Source organism: Microtus oregoni, unplaced genomic scaffold, assembly GCF_018167655.1.
Source record: "Microtus oregoni isolate MIOR12 unplaced genomic scaffold, Mior012 000004F_ref0000308, whole genome shotgun sequence".
In the NCBI taxonomy this organism is placed as follows: domain Eukaryota; kingdom Metazoa; phylum Chordata; class Mammalia; order Rodentia; family Cricetidae; genus Microtus; species Microtus oregoni.
The window spans coordinates 21,696,313-21,719,648 of NW_024543063.1; the positions used below are offsets into that span (position 1 = coordinate 21,696,313).

Genomic DNA, 23,336 nt, shown 5'->3' on the forward strand with positions numbered 1-23,336 from the left:
AGCCCTAAGATTCCTCGTGGTTCTCTTTGGAAATGTCCTGATAGACCCAGAGTTCTCTTTAAACCGAGAGGTAATGAGACCCCAATCACAGGCCTTCACGTTGATCCGCAAAGGAGAATTCAAGCCCAAATTTCAGTTCTGAGGTGTTCTTAAGGAACAAATGCTGGTGTAGACTTTTACTCTCAGCCCTAATGTGTTCACAGAAAACTGCAATTTTCCTCAAAACCTGAGTTTATAATAATGTATTTTCTATTAAATTCCTCGAAGTTAATAGACAGGCCTGGCAAGGTTAACAGAAGAAAATCAAACCTGGACTGGAGTACAGGGCCAGAAATTTGAAGAGTTCAGAATGACTACCAGGTCCTTGGTGGGTAAAACATTATATTCTCGGGAAGCCAAGCCATGTAATTTATCTCTTGAGGTTGGTCCCTGTTTTTTATTTTCTTTGCTTTTTTTCCTTTGTTCCCCCCCCCATACTGATGTTCAATAAAAATGTTTTATTTAGTAGTGAATGCATTTAGACCCTTTAATATAAAATACTGTACTGATTTTGACTTGTAAGGCAGCTATTTTGCAAACACTTGTTTTATAGACGATGCACATTCTAATATTTCATCTTTTATTCATGGGAAATCTTCTGAGACTATTTTACCTTTTTTTGAACCATAAATAATTTGTTTTCACAGTGTGTGCCGATGACTGTTGTTCTCGAGAACCATATAATATTCATGGTGTTTGAAAGCTTTCTGGGCCCTGTTCTGCTGCCTTTATTGGCAGGTTGTTTTCACTTTGGGGTAATTTTTACAGGCTGTACTGCGTCTACACAGAGTCCCATTCCTGCTCGTTCCCCAGTCCTGTAGCCTGTGTGCGCTTGGAGGAGGCAACAGGAGCCAACTTCACCTGCAATGCCCTGTTCTGCCACATTCTCAGCGTGGCTGCACAGAGCCTGTCCAGTGCCTACTGCTGAGAAAGGGGCGTGCCTCATCCTGATCCACGTCTCTGTGCCTTAAGATGTAAAGGATCTTAAGGCGGACGAACTAAAAAGTTTAGACACTTAATTGGTTTAATTTTCAAAAAGGATTTTCTCTACAATGATAACATTTAAACCTTCCTTAAGACCATTGCTCTTTTCTGTGCAGACATTTTTATATCAGGTTTGTTTTTTTTTTTTAAGTGCCACAGAAGAAAATTAAGTTTGAGAAGCAGCCTGCGTTCTGATGAGAGCAGAGAAGACGCAGTAGCCTAAAGGGAATTGACACAGGGACTTGTAGAAAACGGCCAGGAATGCAGATTCTGTTGCTTCTTGGGTCATCCTGGGAGTGTGTCTGGGCCTGTTTCTGTCTGGTTCACTGTGCCAGAGGAAGTCGCTTAGGAAGGATAGAGAACATGGCTCTCCTAATACCCTTGTTGGGAGAAGGCTTTTTTTCCTTATCACAGCCTATCTGGTGCCCTGTGAAGCAAAAATCACCTGAAGTCACCTAGAACCTTAAAGAAACCACAGTGCATCTAAATTAGGGTTTCACTGACACCTGTCTACACACACACAGACACACGCACACACACACTTGTGCACACACACACTGTTCCCTAAAAGGTTGGCTCCAAACAAATGAAGTTTGTTCTAACAGTTGTTTAGAAATGATTTAAGGTGACCCCGGGCTTTCTCATGAAGAACTGTGTAACTGCTGGAAAGATTAGCTGTTCAAACCTATGACCGCTGTTAAAGTCTTGGTTTTCTTTGTGTTTAGGTGTTTTTTCCCCCAATGTTGGGTACCCAGGACAGCAGTACTACTTTAATAGTGCAGGTAAGTTCATGGCATCTAATACAGTTTCACTTGTTTTAAACACTGAACGGTTCAGGAGCATGGAGATGCTTTAAGATGGCATTAGTTTGGCATCTGCTCGCACTGCATACAGTTGTACATGCACTCTCCCTGGAAACCGAATGGGCAGGGGTAAGCTAGGGTGCATCAGGTGGGCTGTTAGGAAAGACGGTAACTCCAGCATGAAATAGTTGTCTAAATGGTACAGTAAGGTACATATCACCCCAAGACTCCCACTGGCGGGGTGTTTAGATTGGTCCCAGGGATACAGTTTCACACTGTCTATCCCATCCACACATTCAGCGAGGCTTTAGCTTGTCCTATTATACTAAGAGTCTGTGGCAGCACGTAGCATTGCTTTGGCCAGACAGGAACATAGTAATTGTGTGTGTGTCTTGTAAAGCCAGTAAGATTGGGTGATGATCTACCCTGGCTCGTGAGGTCTTGTCTCCAGACACAGTCAGATTAAGCTTGTAGCCTCTTAATACTATTAAACTGATATAATTGAAGTTCAGCTCCCGCGTGAGAGGAGAACGTGGATGCATGCACAGTAGTATTTGGGTCTTTTGAGTGAGTGGCACAGAAATAGGTACTGAGTGTCTTAATGCAACAGACTGGACATGTCCCCCTTTAAAGTTTGTCTTGAAATCCTAGCTCTTATCATAACAGTATTTAGATTTGGGTTCTTTGGTATGAAATCAAATCACCATAAGGTAACGTCCACGTTAGTGCCCACATGAGAAGGACTCTTAAGAACCCCTTGTCTCCTGCCGTTTAAGTACACTTGGTGCCCATCAGCAGCCAAAAGAGAATACTCACGAGACCTGGAGCTGACATCCTAACTTGGACGACTGGAACTTGTCATAGCCGTTACCAATGACCAGAGATTCCATGTGAGGCTGGCAGCCTTTGTATCATGTGTCACATGGCTAATGTTTTAGACACTGAAGGCTTTATTGCCTATTTGGCTCTGTTCTAGCTAGCCGGCCCTTTCTTACACCATGAGAACAAGCAGTGTGAAGGTGTAAGTCGCAAACAATGCCACACCAGTTTGGAATTATGATTAATAGGATGATATTTATTTAAAGGGGAAAAAACTTAACAGATAACCATCCCAGACAACAGCCCTCTGCGCAATCAGGAAGGAGTCTAGTCTCCAGAAACGGAGCAGGAAGCGAAAAAGGGGCGAGAAGGGAAGTAGCCGCTTTTTTAAAGGGAGAGAGACCACGCCCCAGTGGGCTGGTATCTCAGCAGCTATAGGCTGGAGGAACGGAAGGACCTCCTGCAACAGCAGTGAGAATTCATAGATGTGGGACAATGACTGTGTGCCCAAACGACTTATGGAAATACCATGTTTCAGCTTCAGACCAGAGGTCATAGTTTTGTTGCTTTGGTTTGCTTTTGAATTCTGGCTTACCTAGACCTCTAACAGGTACAAAGAATTGTTAATATATATCTGATACTGATCTTGATTGTCAGTCTGACTAAATTGAGAGTTGACCAAAAAATCAATAAAGGGCCCATCTGGGCATGTCTGTGAGATAATTTCCATAGTCCATTAACTGGAGGGCCATGACCTGCCTTGGATGTGGGTGATAACATCCAGTTGGCTAAAGCCCCCCTGAAATAAAGAGGAAGAAGAATGAAGCCCACGGGCATCAGACATTTTCTCTCTCTCTGACTGACTCTCTCTCTCTGACTGACTCTCTCTCTCTCTCTCTCTCTCTCTCTCTCTCTCTCTTTGTCTGCCTATCTCTGTCTGCATCCTGACCTCCATGATGTAAGCATTTCATCCTCACTGCTCCCCTCTGCGGTGATGGCTCTTCCTTATCACAGGCCCATAGTGACAGGGGCAGGTAGACATGGCCTGAAACCCTGAGTCAAAACAACTCCTCTGTCCTGCAAAGGTGCTCTCTCGGGCATTTGCCACAGTGACAAAAAAGCTAATACTGTGTGCATGTAATGTATATACATATACACACATATTCACATGCATTTGTACATGTGTATCACTTTGGGTTTATTTTCCCATACAACTATACAAAGTTTTTTGTTTTTTTTGTTTTTTGTTTGGTGGGGATTGGTTTTCAAGATAGGTTTTCTCTATGTAGCTTAGGAACCTGTGCTGAAACTCTCCCTGTAGACCATGCTGGCCTTGAACTTGCAGAGATCTGCCTGCCTCTGCCTCCCAAGTGCAGCCACCACCCTGCCCCCATACAACATACAATGTTACTAAGTCACAGACTGTTATCCATCAGTACTCGGTGAAGATCACATTGCAGAGTGCTGTTATGGACACTATAAGAAAAAAAACAGCAGTTCTTCTCTTGGAGAGTCTAGAGGAGGAGCAGGTATGTTTATTTAGAGGTGGGTATATAAGGGTGGATATGTAGGAATAGGTGTATAGACATGGGTGTTTAAAGGTGGTTATATAGGAATGAGTATATAGAGGTGGGTATGTAGGCATGGGTATATAGAGGTAGGTATATAGAAGTAGGTATATAGGCATGGCTATATAGAGGCTGGTATATAGGCATGGCTATATAGAGGTGGGTACATAGGCATGGGTATAGAGAGGTGGGTACATAGGCATGGGTATAGAGAGGTGGGTATGTAGGAATGGGTGTATAGAGATGGGTATATAGAGGTGGATATATAGGGGTGAGTATATTTGAGAAGATGAAACAAAAGAGCTCATGACACTAATTAGATGATAATAAAAGCTGAGACATGATGTCATGTGAGTGGATAGCTAGTAATCCTAGCATTTCTTGAATTTTTCCCTACTCCCAATTGTCAGGTTCCACCTGCAGCTCTTTCCTGGGAGACGTCCACAGGCAGGGAACCTGCTCCACCCTGCTCTTCTCTCCTCACTGCCCCGCAGCCTGGAGAATGCCTTTATTATTTTTTTCCTAAAGGTCCAGAATCCTTGTCTGAGAATGGTTTTCTCCACTCTGCTACTAAATTTCCACAGAGGGGCTCACCCATTCCCTCTGTTCCTTCTAAGCAGAAGTCCAGTCAGGAGTGCTGACATGGAGGCAGGTAGTGATCTGAAAAGGAGAAAGGGAGTAACAGTCTATGAAGCTGTACAAAGGAGGTGGAGTGGTGAGCATGGCAGGTGACTAGGAGTTAGGGAGAGTAATTATGGAGAGAGAGGACTTCCCAGGGTCCTTTGAATTTGAAGGAGAATCAAATGTGGCCTGTTGGCGACTGTCCAGAATGTACTAAGAAAGACCTTAAGGATTCAATCCATAGCATAATAGTCTTAGAAGTAACGGGGTTCCATGTACTCTGTAACTCTCAAGACTCATGACTGTCAACAATCCTGGTTTATGTCATGCATGAGTCACCTGAATAGCCTGAAATTCACCCAGGTAATGAAGTCAGAAAGGGAAGACTGGGAGCCCTGACACACACACACACACCCATACACACACAAACACACACATACAACGTCTCAGGTGATGAGACCAAGAGTAAAAGCTCTTCATATGACTAGGACCTTGGGCTTGGGGATCACAGAGTTCTGTCTCTGCCTCAAGAAGGTGCTTTGTGTGTGAGGTTTTCACCTTTGCTTGGTCTGGGTAGGGTGATGAGTGTCATCTGAACTGAGATGGTGCGATAGGCCCGCCATTGTGGACAGAGTTGATAATGGCAGTCCCTTGAAGAGCATTTTGGTTGTCTTCTGTAGAAACCAGTTCATAGTGTGGGAAGCAGAAGAGAAGTAAGTGTTCCTGGCCTGTGTGACTGGAAGGAGCCGAGCTGGTCAGGGAAACCATCACCGGTCTGTCTCCCAGTGTGGTGCCTCATCTTGTTAACTTCTGCTCTCCAGGAGACAGAGAAAGAGGCAGGCAGCAGTGTGCAGTCATTAGAGGGAAGGGGTTTTCTCTGTTCTCTGCTGCTTCACTTTTGTGAGTCTCCACAGATCACAGTGGAGTCTGGGGAAGAGTTCTGTCAGGAGACATTCTTGCTGCACAGTTGTGAGGATGTGAGTTTGATCCCTAGAACCCAGGTTTAAAGAAATCAGTAACACACCCAGTGGCATATCCCTGTAACCCCAGCACCAACAAGGCTCTCTGAGCAGCCCACCTAGCAGCTTAGCAAAGCCCAGACCACTGAGACAGTGTCTGAAACACAGCACCTTGCAGAGGAATGGCACCTGAGGTTGTCCTCTGGCCTCCACGTTCACACACACCTCATTATGTAGTGTGTACACACACACACACACACACACACACACACACACCGGCCTTCTGGGTCTAGGGAAAGGAATGAGCTCTACCACACTTGTGCACAGACTTCTTGGTCCTGTCCTTCCTAGTCCTGACATCTTGCCTGACAGCTGGAAAATTGAACTTAGAAAGGCTGAGTAATATGGTCACATTTACAGAATAGCTGAGGGTAAGTCTGGGACAAGGATATGAGTTGGTGGTTCATTGATTGGCCCTGCTTTTAGGTTGTATGGAGCTGTGAGAGGCACACACACTCTGACCACTGAACTTTGGGAAACAAAGTAACCCTACTTGTGCTGTCTCTCTTTCTCCCTGCCTCCCCTCTCTTCGCCCCTCCCTCCCACCCAATACCCCTCTGTTTGCCACATTTACTGATATTTTCTGTTGGCAGAAGGAAAATCTCTCTTCTGTCCTTTTGTCCTTCTTCTGTGAGAGGTGGTGATACAGCTGACACACAGACTAGAGAATTCAAGACAGAAATCCAAACCTTTTTGATGTCCTGTAAGATTAACATATTAATATCCCTTCCTCTGGACTGATTGGATTTCCTCAAAGACAGCACTACAGAGGGCCCAGGTGGCCAGGCTAATGGTTATCTATGCAACTTTGATATGATTGTGCGTATCTCTTACAAGTAGGGATTTATTCTTAACATGGCCACCTTCAGCTGGGAAACTCCTTAGAGGTCAAAGAAGCTAAGAAATGTTTTGAAAAACTGTTACCAATTTTTCTAATCTGTGCTGTTTTTCTTTGCGGTGAAATCCTGGAATGTATATAAGGACCAGGTGGGGCAGTTAGCAAAGTAATGATAGCCAGAGAGCTTTTTGTTAAACTACAGAGCCGAAGTATATAACTTAAGAAGTAGTTATCACAAGACATAATTTAAACTTATTTATCCTAAGTATTGGTTGTGAGATTCCTCTGCCCTTGTTTATTATGAAGACTTAACAACATTTGATTGGGCCTTAGAAGAACAACTGTTGAAAAGTTTTGTTTCTCATGGACCCCTTATCATAATAGATGTTGGTGGCATTTTTGGTCTTGCTGGTGATTTATGATCGATTATACAAAACCTTTAAACCACACCAGTCCTTTTGACCAAAGACACCAAAGTTTTCCTCATTCTTTGTCTCCACCATTTGTCTGACAAGTGTCAAGTTAAGATTTTATAATGTCTGTATGATGAGAGCTGTTGAATTTATTTCACCCAAACATTGCTGGGTTGTTTTTAAACAAAGAAATAACATGTAAAAAAATGTCTTTCTATCAAGTGGTGGTGGTGCACGCCTTTATTCCCAGCACTCGGGAGGCAGAGGCAGGCGGATCTCTGTGAGTCTGAGGCTAGCCTGGTCTAGAAGAGATAGTTCCAGGACAGCCAGGACCATTGCACAGAGAAACCCTATCTTGAAAAAAAGAAAAAGAAAAATGTTTTTCTGGAGCAAGAAAATGTTACCTAACATCACTGCATTTAACACCCATGCAAGCTAAGACTGAAGACACGTGTGCTTTCTGCACAGGCCAGTGCTGCAGAGTATCGGGTCATTTGGATTTTGAATTAGATGAGCACTGTGGAGTGGGCTAGGGAGGATGCTGCTTAGCCCTTCTCAAGCACAGGCTCTTCCACAGGGCTTTAAAGGTGTCAGTGACACACGTGGGAAAATAACCGTGCATGGTTTTTGCCTTGCAATAAAATAATTAGCATTCTCAGAAAGTTGGGCAGTGTCACTTAGGGACTGTTGAGGCATTCTGCTGTGTTCAGTGACTTACTCACAAATATTCTGTTAGTGTTGTGAGGGGGATACTCCTTCCATTTAGGCTCTGTGAAATGAGTTTGTTGACCACTGCTGTCCAGCAGTGCTTGGTGTCTGGTGAAGAGTACGAAAAATCAATATCCATAATTCTATCCCATTCTCCCTTACCCTTCAGGAAGTGTGCTAAGGGTGTCCCTAACACATCAGGGGACCTGAGCTTTTCTGATGGTTCCACTGAGTAAAGAAGAATTTGAAAAGAACATCCATCTTTAAAATTGTTTTCTGTTCCCAAGGTGGTCATAAACCACTGTGAGAATTTGGAATTTTTCATTTTTCTTCCCCTGTTTTGAAAGTTATTGCTATTACCATTCTGACATGGACATGTAAGAGAGAACGTAGAAATGGGCCTAGTGGAAGTATTCAGTCAATACTCAGTGGCTTTTACTGCGTTGTTAGCAAAGCCCTCATCATTCCCCATCAAAGTCTAAGATGTTTCACTTAATCCTTCTTTCTGTATTCATTTTTTTTTATTGTGTAAGGAAATTCAACAAAATAGAACCAAGCCAGTAGAATACTACAGCAGTCAGTTACAGGAGTGAAGTATGTAGTGATATTTTGTTTGTGTTTTAACAAATAGAGCTTTCCCAAAGATAAAAGTGCAAAGCTAAGCCACTAAAGGCCAGACAGTGGTGGCAAACACTTTTAATCGCAGGACTTGGGGGACGGACTGATCTCTGCTAGTTCAAGGCCATCCTGGGCCGCACAAGATTAAATCTGCCTAAAAGAGAAACAGAACTCACACAAAGGTGATCCTAGCACTTGCGATCATACCCCTTTAATCTCAGCACTAGGGAGGTGGAGACAGGAGTAATATGGCTGGGTGGAGAGAGGAATATAAGGCAGGAGGATACGGGAACTCAGAACTCAGTGCATTCTGAGGAGCGGTACAGTCTAGGCAGTCAGTTTGAGGATGCAGGCTGAGAGGCCATCTGAGGGCAGAAGCTCCCTTTCAGTCTGAGCATTGGTAGAGGTGAGAACTCTAGTGACCGCTCTGCTTCTCTGATCTCTCAGCTTTCACTCCCTGATAGCTGACTTTGAGTTTTTACTATTAAGACCAACTAGAATTCATGCTACAAAAGTATCTACATAGACATTCTTTAAAGAAGACTTATAAAATGACTTATCAATCCATAAAGAGATGCTCAATGCCATTGATCATTAAACCACTGAACAGTGAAAGGGATGGGGACAACAGTGCATTCCTGCACTTAAGAGATAGAAGCATGAGTTTCACAAGTTCAAGGCCAACCTGGGCTAGTCTGTTCAGGGCCAACCTGAATAATATGATAAGACCCAGTTGCAAAAACAAGATGGTGGTAACCTTGTACCCACTTATATTAGTCAGAGTTTTGCTGCAGAGATGAACAGAACCTGATGAATTAATAGATCGCACACTCTCTCTCCCCCACACATGAAATTTATTAGAATGACATATAGGCTGTTGTCTAGCTAGTCCAACAGTGGCTGCCTATGAATGGACGGCTCAAGAATCCAGTAGTTGTTCAGTCCTTGAGGCCAGATGTCTCCGCTGGTCTTCAGTAGATGCCAGAATCCCAAAGAAGTAGACTCTAATGTCAGTGAAGGAATGGGCTTGTTATCAAGAGCAAGAAAGCAAAAGGAAAACTTCATTCTTCCATGCCCTTGTATGCCTGCCAGCAGAAGGTATGGCCCATATTAAAGGTTTGTCTTCCCACAAAAGTCCAGATTAGAAGTCAGTTTTTTTTTTTCATTTCAGATGATTTAATATTAAGTAAAGATCCTTCTCAGGTGTTCCCAGTCATTTGGGTTTTAGTTAATTCCAGTTGTTCTCAAGTTGACAACCAAGAATGGCCATCACACTGCTATAGTAGCTATAGCTAAATTTGAAAAGCTGTATAGTAGCAAGGATTGGTGCGGGTGTACTGGAGCCAGAGCCCTCATGCACTGCTTGTAGGTCTATGATATGGTGCTTCTACTTTGGATAACATTCTGGTGGTTCCCGAAAGATCTAAACAAATGTGTAGTCGACCAGCAGTTACCCTCTCAGATACACACAAATGTGGGTTCATGAATGCATTGGCCCACAGCATCATTCAGATGTTTGAAAGGTAGATCTAGGGCTGGGGGTGACAGCTACCGGGGTAAACTGCTTGTTACAAAACCCTAAGAACCTGAGTTTGGATCCCCAGCATTCACATCAAAGCCAGGCGTGATGACATCCACACGTGCCCTTGATGCTTGGGGGTGGAATCAGGTGGATCCTAAGAGATCATTGGTCATTGAGTCAAGATCAAGAAAATAAAGACGGGGAGAGCTTGAGGAAGACACTCAAAGCCAACCTCTGACCTTCACATGGGTCCATTATGTGTGTGTGCGCCCACATACACAAAGGCAGAAGGCAGTGCCCACCAGCTGCTGTGCAGATAAACTGTAGTTCAGCTATCCACAAAGATATTATGTGGCCATTAGAAGGAGTGAAATTCTGACACATGTCACAATAGTCAGAAGCCTTGAGAGCATGCTGTGTAGTGTTCCATACACAGTACAGCATGCACTGTCTGCCTCTGTGTATATGATTTGTGCAGAACTGACACTTCTATAGAGATAGAAAGTAGATTAGTGATTACTCAGAACCAGGAAGGATGTGAAACTGAGGGGTGTTATCTAAAGGGTACACATTTCTTTGGGGGAATTAAGAAAATATTTACAATCATTCCTGGTGATGCGGGTCCAACTGCATGCATGTCCGGGGAGCTGTCTCCTAGTGACGCTGTCTTACCTGAATTACTTTGCAAAGGTCCCACTTCCATGTACTAGTGACACATGACACAGATATCGATGTGAACGTACAGTAGTTATTGGGTTATCGATTGAAGCCGGCAGGGTTTATTGCAGTTTTATTTTTTAATGAAAATAAAAATCCGAAATTGCTGAATATTTTTACTAGTTATGATAATTTCCCTTTCAGTCTTGGATATGGAGGGCAGGAAGACGGGGGGTGGGTGGGGGAAGGGTCATCTAAAGCCAAGCACATATGAAAATGTTATGTATAAGGAAGCCTATGTGTGCTAATTAAAAACTGAATCAAAGTTTTGTCTAAGAAGTCATACATATTAAAGACTTTTAATAATAAAAAGTTCAAAAATAAATTTTAAAATAGATTGAGTTCCAGTGATCTAATTTCTGAGTGCGAAATTTCACTCAACCAAGCTCTGCCTTTCTCTGCAGTTACTAAAGTTAGTACTCACACATGCACTGGGTAGGATGAAAGAGATGCATGATACTGGTGCTTCCAGAGTTTCATTGACAACCTAGTGCATAAATTAAGACTTGAAAGATCCCCTTCAAAGAATATGATAATGCCAGGATGGGGGAAACGTGGAGCAGAACATAACTTCTCTCCTTGAGCCAGACTGTTATCTATAGAGTTCCCTTCAAACTAATCCTGTAGCCATTGACAGCTAAAGAAACACAGGGACGAGATCCAAACTGACAAAAGTTTGATAGAATTAGTTTAGAAAAGCAAACTTTGTTCCACTACTGTCTTTATTAATTGGTGTCTGTGTAGTGTGTAAATTATTATTTATTTATTATTTAGTGAGCATGTCTCCTGTTGAGTACCGTTTTCGAAAGTGCTATTATTTGGAAGTTCAGTGTCTGATGAAGTTATAGTCAGAGAAATTGGCTTATCCGTCTCAATCTAGTTATGAGTTTTTGAAATACAATGCTCAGCATGGGCACACTGTGGTTTCTGTGTGAAACACTGGTTGTCTCTGATTGTGTGGAGCCGCAAGGCAGTCAGACTTTCTCCGCTACTCTCCTCCATTCTCCTGACTCAAGTCAGAACTTCACAGGAAATAATCCGGTGCAGCAGGACAGTCATCATCTCTAAGCTGACAGCCACCGTCCATAAAGCCCATCCCAGTCTCTTCTCCGCACTTCCAGCTGCCTTTAAGTCAGTGTTTCTTTCCTCGTTAGCATGTCACATCTCATTCATGCCCAGTCCGGGTTGGACGCTGTGGCCGCAGCAGTGACAGGATCATTGTTGCCTACTCTTGTGCAAGTCTTCTTTGTATGTCCTCTTTCCTTAATGCAAGATGATTATTACACTCAAAATAATGACATGAATCATGTGCTTGTCTTTGCATACACAAAGCCGGAATTCTGAAGCAAAAGCCAAATCCATTCCTAGGGTCTGTAACATTTTGATTATACCCACAGGCCCCTCTGGATATCAGAATCACTACCCAGATGGCAGAGCAGGGGCCTATGAAGAAACTCGCAGGAACTATGACGCCTACACGGCAGGACTGAGTGAGGAGGAGCAGCTGGAAAGAGCTTTGCGAGCCAGCCTCTGGGACCGAGGTAAGAGCCCCGCACCCTCCAGTTAATTTAAAACCCGCCTCCTGGCCAAGTGGTCTGAGAAGGGACTATTTGGAGCAAATTAAGTCTTGAGCAGTTTATAAAAAGGGCATCTAGGTGAAAAGCCTGTGCAGATTGTGATCTCAAAGAAGAGGATGTGATGCCGCTGTCCCACAGCCTCAGCTCCCAAGGTGCCAGACTGGAAGCATTGTTAAGTGTTCTTTTTATAGGCCTGCTGTGCTCTGTGCTTTAACATTCAAGTCAAGAAACTTGAACCACATGTCTTAAGTACATGAGAAAGGTTAGCTTTGAATTCACGATGTGAAGTGGCGCTCCGTCCCTATACACCAAAGTCTTGGCCGTGAACCTCCCCACGGATTGTCCTTGAAACCAAATAGACTCAGGCTGGAGTCCTACTCAGTCTGTCTCTCCCAGGGGCGGAGTCTGGGATTTTGTAGTTTTAACACATTTTCCAGAGGATTCCTTTATAGGCTGATAGCTAAGAATCAATATACCTATCTTGCTATCTTTGCTTTGGGTTTGGCTCACGAAGTTGGGTATAGGTATCTTCATTATTGCCCTATTGTAAGTTACTAGGAAGCAGCCGTTTATACAGCATTGATACAGGCTTTATTATACTTCACATGGGGTACGGTGCAGGTACAGAGTGGACATAGAGGTAGAAGATGGGTCCCACTCTGGAGAACGTCACTGCCTCTGGTTGTGTATGTACTTAGTTGAAACCACCTCCTGCATGAGTAATTATAACATCAAGAATTTACGCAGAAAAGCTTCCCAATGCCTTACAAAGTGTATTTATGCTACATACTGCACTGCACAAGTAACCATAATTCCAAGTCCTCAGTGGGTGCTAGGGGTGAGAAGATGGGGGAGTGTCCTTAGATCCTCACAGAGGCAGAGCTGGTAGGATGTCAGGAATTTGTGGAATGTGCAGAGATGTCAAAGACATTCTTAACAGATGCTCTAAGTGTTGTCGCAAACAGAGAACTAAGGGATATGTTTGCACCAGCACTGGTTCTTGAAATGAGCGTTGAGAAACTGGCCTGGGCCGAAGTCCTGTAGTCGATCAGCCTCTGTGAAATGGTGCTGCAGTGGTCAGTCTCAATCGTCAGCCTGAGTAGGTTTTAAATCTCCATGGCTTGTCTATGAAGGCGTTCCCAGGAAAGTTTAAACATCCCGTGGACTGAGCTCCTGGGCTGAATAGACAAAGAGAGCAGGTTGGACACCAGAATTCATGTATTTCTGTGTCCTGACCTTGGACACGGTGGGATCAGCCACCTCACTGTCTTGCTATGCTTTCCCCACCTGGGGTTGTGTACGTTGGGATAAGCACATCCTCCCTAAAGTTGTCAGGAGGTTGGTTACAGCACCGAGAACCGTCACTGTGCTAGTGCTGGAAGGATCGCAGATGGGGCTCTGACGTGAGCTGTGTTTGGTGAATCTGGCAGTGACTTTCCACAAACAAGAGCTGAGCAATGATTAGATGCTGCTCAGTTATGAGAACATGCCAAGTGCAGCCCTTGAATTTAAGGAGAGTGGTGTAGGATGTGTTGCTTTCATTGGTTGAATAAAGAGACTGCTTTGGCCTTTTGATAGGGCAGAAACTTAGGTAGGCGAGAAAGACAGAACTGGATGCTGGGAAGAAAAGCAGAGACAGGCAGACGCCATGAATCTCCAGCCTGTAAGCCACAGTCATGTGGTGATACACAGATTTAATAAAAATGGATTGATCAAGATGTGAGAGTTAGCCAATAAGAGGCTAGAGCTAATGGGCCAGGCAGTGTTAAAATAAATACAGTTTCTGTGTTATTATTTCGGGTATAAGCTAGCCGGGCGTGACGTGGCCCTCTTCCCCTCATACAGTAGGAGGGCAGTCTTAGCAACAGCATTGTGCGTAGAGATACTGTGGTGTGATGGACTGAAGAAATAAGGTCCCAGATTGTGAGAGGAGCAAGAGGCTGGAGAAACCGGTACTTCCGGGTTGAATGATATCAGAGCTATGGTGTTTTTGGTACTCTTATCATTGTATGGCAGGTCACTCTGAAACTGGAGGCTGATGATAGTAGACATTCTTGCTTTAAGAATGTATGGGTCAGCAGGGCCAGAATGCCTTGCTATTAGCTGGCAAACTGCAGCAGTCAGGTTGGAGTATTCCCCAATGGCCTCATGAACCTACCTACTAGTTCTCATCCAGCAGATTTGTCCAGGCTCATTGCAGGATTTCCAGAGGCATTGTGTTAGAACAAGCAAGATGACTGACACGCTAGCAGTCACATGGCCTTTTGTGACCAAAGCACAGCACAAGGGTAGGTCTACTCAGCAGAAAGGGGACATGGACACTATCTCTCAGACTAAGGAGAACCCAGCCGTTTGGAGATCACTGATCTAGTGTCACAGTCTCAGGAAGCAATGCTGAAACCTGGAAAAGGGTCCCAGGACCAGTGTTGCGATGAATCCTCGTGGATTCCCCTATGTATGTGGCTAGTCATGATGCATTGCAGACAGGCAAGGCAGGGCCAGGTTCATAGGCACAGAGTTGTAGTAATATGAGCGGCGGGGCTGCATCCCCAGCACCCCGGCAGCCTGGCTAGCTTATGCTCCGAAATAACAACATACAAAATGTATTCATTTAAACACTGCTTGGCCCTTTAGCTCTAGCCCTTACAGGCTAATTCTCACATCCCGATCAACCCATCTCTAATAATCTGTGAGCACCGGTCTTACCGGGAAAGGTTCAGCATGTCTAACCTGGCGGCTTGCTTCATCGCGTGCGTCTGCCAGGGAGAGCGGAACATGGCATCTCTGAGGCGTCTGCTCCAGAGAGCAGAGCTATCACGTCTACCCGGGAGAGGGGATCATGGCGTCTCTGCTCCAGAGCAGAGCTGTCGAGCCTGAGCTCACTTCCTCTTCCTCCCAGAATTCTGTTCTGTTTACTCCACCCACCTATGTTTTAACCTATCAGGGCCAAGGCAGTTTATTTAACCAATGACCTTCCTCCATCACAGAGTGAATAGCTAATCTCCATCACCTTCCACACTGACTTCAGACGAATCCCAGGAGCCACAGAATGAGTGCATGATAGAATAGGTCAACAGTCATGTTTCTGAGGGGACAACACTGGATTATTAGCACATCTTTTCAAAAAATGTGTCTGCCAGTAGCAAGCTTCAAAAATGATAAGAAGTCAGAGGAGAACTCAGACAGACTGGGTCAAATATGAACATAGGATTTAGAAGTTTCCCATATCAAATGGGGAGAGAGAAGGGATCCATCCCAAGTGGATAGGCACCCTTTTGTGAAGTTTCACATTTTAGATTTGTCCAGTTTTAACCGGTGTCAGCAGCAAAGGTGCTGTCTTAGTTTCCCAATACTGTCAGAGAGCCTAAGGGAGAAATGCCTTGACTGAGCTCATGATTTCAGACATGTTAGTCCAGGTTGGCTGGATCCATTGTTTGGAGACTGAGGTGATGCAGAACATCATGGTAGGAGCTCCTTTCTGGCCACTCCTCCCTTGGCTGCTGGGAAGCCCGGAGCAGCAGACAAGAAGAGGCCCGGAAACAATGGGACGGATCATCAGAAACAGGTTCCTGGTGACCCGTTTCACCTCACAAGTCTCCACCTCCCAGTAGCTCATTCAGTTCTGAACTCACCCACTGAGGACAGTGCCTTCACCACCTGAGCCTTTGGGGAGGATGGCTGACATCAGATCCAAGCCATAGCAGGTGTTTCTCAGGAAGAGAGAGTGGCTTCCTCCAGCAGTTGCCTTCTGTGTTCTGCAGAGACAAGTGTGTAGGGGCTGTATATCAGGAAGCATCCTCCCGCTGATGGGCCTGGTCATTTCCGAGTAGCTTGGGAGTCTTGAATATAATAACTACAGAGAAAAGGTCCTGCATTTTGTGGATCAGAAGAGGAAGTTAGAGTCAGCCTTAGAGAATATTGCATTTGTAACCTTGATTAATTATGAAGCTAATATAAACATAATTAGTATTTAACAGAAAATAAACAAAAACATTTAAGTATTTAATGATGGACAGAAAATCAGATACATGCGACCATCAGAGGTTCCATACATTTAATCCTGTATTTTTAAAAGAGTTTATTGATTTTGTCTGTATGGGCCATTTGCCTGCGTGTATGTCTGTGTGCCACATGCTTGCAGTGCCCCGTGAGTACAGAAGAAGGTGTCAGATTCCCTGAAACTGGCATTATAGTAGAGGATTGATGGTCACCATATGGATGCTGGAATAAAACCAGCGTCCTCTGCAAGAGTAACCAGCTTATCACCGCTGAGTCATGTCCCTCTTTTGGGACAGGGTCTCATGTAGCCCAGGCTGGCCTGGAACTCCTGATCCTTCTCCATCAAAGGCATACACCACTATGCCTGAACAGGCTTAATCCAGTTGTCTAAAAAACAGTTGTGAAAACAACCGTGGAAAGGAGCACTATGCTGGATGGAGAGCAAGAGAAATAGCTTAAAATTTTCTTCTATACCTCTTTTAAATATTTTTCCTCAAAGTTTCATAATGGCATTTTATTATTTTATTGTTTTTATTGAGGTATTTATTTTCTCTGCTCCCCCTTCATTCCTCCTCCCCCAACCCTTCTGTCCTCTCCCATGGTTCCCATGCTCCCAGTTTACTCAGGAGATTTTGTCTTTTTCTTCTTTTCATGTAAATTAGATCCATGTATGTCGCTCTTAGGGGCCTCTTTGTTGTCTAGGTTCTCTAGGGTTGTGAATTGTAGGCTGGATTTTCTTTGCCTTATGTCTAAAAGCCACTTAACAAGTGAGTACATATTATATTTGTCTTTCTGAGTCTGGGTTACCTCATTCAATATGATGTTTTCTAGATCCATCCATTTGCCTGCAAATTTCAAGATACCATTATTTTTTTTCTGCTGTGTAGTACTCCATTGTGTAAATGTACCACATCTTTACCCATTCTTCATTCGCAGGGCATTTAGGTTGTTTTTAGGTCCTGGCTATGACAAGTAATGCTGCTATGAACATAGTTGAGCACATGTCCTTGTGGCACGATTGAGCATCCTCTGAGTGTATACCCAAAAGTGGTACTGCTGGGTCTTGAGGTAGATTGTTTTCTAATTTTCTGAGAAATTGCCACACTGACGTCCAAAGGAGCTGTACCAGTTTGCACGTCCACCAGCTATGGAGGAGTGTTCCCTTTACTCCACACCTTCTCCAGCATAATTTATCATAAATGTTTTTGATCTTGGCTATTCTTACAGATGTAAGATAGAATCTCAGAGTTGTTTTGATTTGCATTTCTCTGATGGCTAAGGATGTTGTCTTTCAGCTGTTTTAAATTCATCTGTTGAGAGTTCTCTGTTTAGGTCTCTGCCCCATTTATTTATATTATTTTGATTTTTTAATGATTCATTATCTCATTTGTAAAACATTTCAGGGAATGTAAAATAATTTTATTTTTCAACGTTTGTTGTTGCTTTTCCTGCCAGACACTATTAAGATTGGCCTGGTGACTTTGGGATTATTTTAATGCCAAAATAATACAGTCATATGCTGTAGGTAGATATGACCTACACTTTGAGTACATGCGTTTTTGTGGTGTGCCTCCCAGTGTGAAACTGATGCTGGCAGTCTCCCTGCTCCTTTGCTCTCATCGGCTCACCACTGTTCCTCCACACAGCCAGAAGTTCTCCCTCCTTTCCCCATTCACTTGCAAATTTATTGTCTAAATTTAAAGTTTTTCCTTTTTTTCCATTTTCCGAAAATAACAATAGCAACTGGTATTTGACATTGGTCCTTCAAAGGGTCCATGTAGATCTGAAACCCCTGCCTCATGCGAGTGTAGACTTTGTGGTTGAGTGTATTTGGGCCAGAGAGAAGGCAGATGGGATGATAGTCTTGGCTGAGGCCTGTAAAAGTGGTTTACACACTTAGTGTTACTTACTTCCCAGTGTTGTTGTGTGTCCCAAGAACAGAGGACATCCTGCTACTTACACACAGCACTGCTACCACGTCCAAGAAACTGAGCAATTCCCCAGCATCAAACATGTCATCCAACCCAAAATGTACCAGTTTTCCTTTTAAAAAAAAGTTTTCAGGGCAAATTCTTTTTATTCGTGTGTGTGTGTGTGTGTGTGTGTGTGTGTGTGTGTGTGTGTGTGTAGGGGGGGAGTCAGAAGATACCTTGTGGCAGTGGGCTCCATCCTCCTACCCTCAGTTCGGTGATTAAATGCAGGTTATCTGATTTGAGTGATAGGCACTTTATACCCTGAGCCATTTTATCAGCCCTACAGCAATTTTTGAAGTTTCTAATGTTGCATCTGATTGTTTCCTTTTTGTATAAAAAGTGCACCCTATTTTTTCCTGTTTTTTTTTTCCAGAGAGTGTATTAGGGTTTCTCTTGCTGTGATAAAACATCATAAACAGAAGCAGCTTGGGGAGAAATGGGTTTCATTCAACTTCCAGTCAGAGTCCTTTGTCAAAGGATGTCAGGGCAGGAGCCTGGAGATGGGATCTAAAGCAGAGGTCATGGAGGCGTGCTGCTGTCTGCCTTGCTCCTTGTGGCTTGCTCAGCCTGCTTTGTTATAGAGTCCAGGACAACCAGCCAAGAAAGGGCACCAGACACAGTGAGCTGGGCCTTCCCCATCAATCAAGAAAATTCCTCACAGGCATTTCCATAGGCCTGTTGGGTGGGGGTATTTTCTAAATTGAGGTTCCCTCTTTCTAAATAACTCTAACTTATGCCAAACTGACATAAAACCAGCAGCACAATTGGCCCTTCTTTAGCTTGACACACAAACACACCTATCTCCAAGGCTGGACATGTTAATATTAGTATCTCAATATAAAACACTGTAACTTTTTAAAAGTCCCATGGTCTTTAAAAAAAAATCAAACAACTTAAAATTTCAGCCTCTTTAAAATAGCCAAAGTGTCTTTCACAGTTTCTCTAAAATATCCAGTGTTTCTATAAAATTACAAATTCTCTTAACTGTGGGCTTCTGTAAAATCAAAAGTAGGTTATATAATTTCTTTCTCCAGGGGAAGAATCAGGGCACAGCCTGGGGCCCACTCACAGTCCTCTGGTCTCGGAAGGGCTTCCCTTCCCCAGCTCTGCCATTCGTAGCCCGCAAGAGCTTTTCTCGTGGGATCAGGCTGGCTGCACACCACAGGTGCTGCTGTCCTTGGCGGTTGCCATGGTACCAGCATCTCCAAAAATGTTGGATCTCCACCTACAGCTGAGCTGCACCAATAGTGTCTCCTGGGTTCTCTTCAAGAACTCTGGCCCTGCCACAAGGTGCCATTCCTCAACTATTCCTCAAGGCCAATTCAGTCCCTGGATCTCACCTGTGACTGAGGCTGTATCTTTACCCACAGCCTCTCATGGCCTCTCTTGGTGCCAAGTCCCAGCTGCTCTCCACAATCCCGTAAATCCTGCAGCGTTAGTCCACCAAGATCAGTTACATGTGGGTGATTCTTACAAATGAACAAACTTGGCTGTTAGCTTTATGTGCAGCCTTGGGCCTCTCTGGACCACAGCTTCTGTGTGTCGGTCCTGATAAACACTTTGCAGCAGATTGTGTTCCAGTGATGCTGGTCTCTTTTTACTCAGAGCTGCGGAAGTAGCCACAGCTGACCAATGTTGATTGTTTCAGCAAAGCAGAGGCTTGGCTTTAGTAGGTTTTGGTCTTTACTAATCACGTTGATTTTCAGTCCCAGCTGACCAGAACCACAGATTCTTGCTTCAAAAATATTAGTTGATCCCAGTACCGTCTTTAAGTCACTCTCAAGCTTCCCTCTGAAACTTCACAAGTTGACCTTCATTGTCTGCGTCTCTTCCCGCATTCTTACCTTCTAGGGTCCCACAGAACAGCCCACTGAGCTCTGAGACAGAATTCAGTAGCTTTTCCTACCCATAGTTCCAAAGTCATAACACAGTCCTCCTCAAAATATGGTTAGGTCAGTCACAGCCATATCACAAGAACCTCATACCAACTTCTGTCTTGGGCTTCCTGTTGCTGTGATAAAAGGCCATGATAAAAATCAACTTGGGAAGAAAAGGGTCATGTCAGCTTACAATTCTATATCCTAGTTTGTCATCAACAGAATTAAGGACAAGAACTCCAGGCAGGAACCTGGAGACAGGAACTTAAGCAGAGGCCATGGAAGAGTGTTGCTTGCTGGAATGGTTCTTGTGCCTTGCTCACCCTACTTTCTTACCAGCAGCCCAGGAGTGGAACCGTCCACGATGAGCTAGTTGTTCCTACATCAATAATCAAGAAATCCCACCACAGGGTTGTCCAGGTCTGAGGATATTCTCACTTGATGTTTCCTTTTCTCAAATGAGTAGGGCTTGTATCAAGTTAGCATAAAACTTGCCAGCACAGACACCAATCCTACTCAACTGTAAGAAGTCTACATCTTATCTGGTTATTTCTTTCTGACGTCTTTGAGATGTCTCTCTCGTCTCTGTTTCCTTCATGTTATCGTTTACATCAAGATTCCAGCCAGCCATTTTTAGCACAAATATGACATAGCTACCGTTGTATCCTTCACAGTAGTCATGAGGTCTTACACACACACTATCAGGCCATCCCTTTCCAGTTGTCACTGAGTCAGTGGACATTTCCTCTGGTTTCTTTCGTGTCAGTGTATGGTTCGCCCTGGCTTAACACCAGTGGTTTCTGGGTTCTCTTGCTCGCCCACCCTTCAGCCTTTATCCCTCCTCTCATGGTTTTCTCTGAGTTCTTCCTGGCAGCAGAATTTGAGGAGGTAAGCAAGTTCCCACTACTACTTTAGGATTAGGGTTTGGTGGTTTGTCTATCTCTGCAGCTCTCAAATGGACTCAGGAGAAGTTACTGTTTAGATTGTCCAGCCTTTGTGTTTATTGTAGGGGTGGGAGAGCACGTCTCTGCACTTCTCAGCATTCCACAGCGGGTTTTCTTCATTGGAGTTTGAGCCAATCGTTCCTTAGGGATTTCTTTTAGAGGCGTCTTATTATTCATTGGATTTATTTTTACTTTTGACTTCAGATACTTTAAAAACAGTAGTTCCTAAGGCTGGGTATGTATTTATTTCTCTTTGATTCATGGGATTTTGCAGTAAGGAATGTTATTTTCATAGTTATGTTTTGTTTGAAAAAGAGCCAGCTAAGAGAAATTCATTGGGAGAAAGAATACCAAACCTGCACCAATTAGTTTGAGACTCTTCTTTGGTTAAATATATTATAAAGGCAAGTTAAGGAACCAAGGTAGCAACTTTTTGACCTGAGAATTTTCTAATATTTCCAAATAGTGCCTGCCCATAATTACAAGTCCTAATTACAAGTGCATGCCGGGACTACTAACACCAAAGTATCCTTTGTAGGAGAAATAAAGAGATCTCTATTATTTCAAGTACTTGCACATTCACTATTAACAGAAATCTTGTCTTGTTCTGTTGGCAGTCGGCAGTTACAAATGGGTCCAAGAGGCAGCTGATACCATAATAGTAGGAAAAACTTGGATAAAAGCCACCTCTTTGAGTCAAAAAGCAGATGCCAGCTAGGAGCATTAGCTCACTGAGGTTTTTGTTCTCTCGCATCCACACTCCTTATACAATTTCTCTTCCTTTTTTCCTTGTTCTTCTTTAATAACTGACCACCAAGTTCAGCTGGCACTGGGCACAAAGTTCTGTCCTTTAGCACTTTTGTCTGTCAGCCTGGGGCCTGTGTCCTGGTTAAGCCTGGAAGTCCTTGCATCATGATGTGTGGAACAACATATGTATCTTCTGTTAGGTTTCTGAAAGGCACACACCCACATCCACACTGGTTGTCCTGTGAAGATCAGGCAGAGTTAACACACACACACACACACACACACACACACACACGACACTGTGAAACTGGCTGGCTCCTTAGCCATATGTGAAATCAAGGCAAGATACACTGTGGAAGCCTTGGCTTAAGAGTGAAACTGGTTGCCATAATGGAAGAAAAATAGGCTCCCAATTAATATCTAGCACTTTTACTGTTGATGTCTTTGAGTCCTGTTTATAAGAATCATCTATTCAGGGACATTAGCTGAGGTACAATTTAGATGAGGGGAGATTTGCTGTAATTAAATTATACATTTTTTTCCTTCTCTGTAGCAACATCAACACATGTAAAGGTAGTGTTTGTCTTGATTATTTTATTGTATGGGAAATCATAAGAAAAGTGGGCTGTGTTGCATTCAGTGCTCTTTTAGTTAGTTATATTATACAAAATAGGTTTCATCATGACATACTCATGTATGTACTTAGGGACTTTGAATGTGTCAGTTGTCCCCATTGCTAAGTCCAGGTTTGTTGTTTCGTAGCAGCAGACTGGAGGAAGTTGTGTCTAGGAAGTGTGGTGGGGTAGGGAAGGACCCGAAGCAGTGGTGTCTGAAAGTTAAGTATCCTGCTGTACAGATGAAGACCTCTAGAAGATAAACTCACACAGCTCTGTAAGGAAGACCTGATTTGATCAATACACACATGAGATGGTTGTATCTTAGTTGTCTGATTTTTTTTTTTTTTTGAGCCTCCCTTGGCTTAATGCAGTCACTGGCAGTTGGTGGTTTATAACATGAAATTTCCAGCTGCTACCTTGCTTGGCTGAGGAGCTCTGCAGCCAGGACAGAGATGTATAGCTAATGCTAATTCTGTGTGACCACTTAGCCTTTCTCTCTTTCTTTTAGTAATTTGATGTGTTTTCCCTAAGGAAAACTTCTACATAATAATAAAAAAAAAAGTACCATCTGCCAGATTGTCTCAAAGCAATTTCAGTGCAGAACAACGGTTGCCTTAAATTACTGGCTCTTTCTCACTGCTCTGCGTGTCAGGGTTTTTATCTCAGTGAATCAAGTTTTCTCTTTGAGACCATGTTTAGGTGTGAAATTGTGCATGTAAGGAAATAGAAGTATTGCCATATAACTTATGAGCGTGGAAGTGGGGGTAGTAATAGGAATCAGGTTCTGTGTCGGTCCCTTCTGGAAAGCAGGAGACTTCTAGATAGGGCCACCATGTAAACGTATTAGAGTAGCTGTCGGAAGTGGGGCATAAACAATCTGAATGTGTCGGGGAAATTCACACGAGACATTGTATGCGAATTAGTTTACATTTT

General features: G+C 43.6%; 1 protein-coding gene across 2 annotated transcripts in view; it reads left to right on the forward strand.

Moving 5' to 3' along the window:
- Positions 1-23,336, forward strand: part of Rhbdd1 (rhomboid domain containing 1) — a 123,342-nt gene that overhangs the window by 58,122 nt on the left and 41,884 nt on the right. For both annotated transcript variants that reach the window (XM_041650756.1, XM_041650757.1), the window contains exons 5-6: positions 1,749-1,805; positions 12,067-12,210. In XM_041650756.1, the coding sequence (XP_041506690.1) occupies positions 1,749-1,805; positions 12,067-12,210 (201 nt within the window). The remainder of the gene's footprint in view (positions 1-1,748; positions 1,806-12,066; positions 12,211-23,336) is intronic.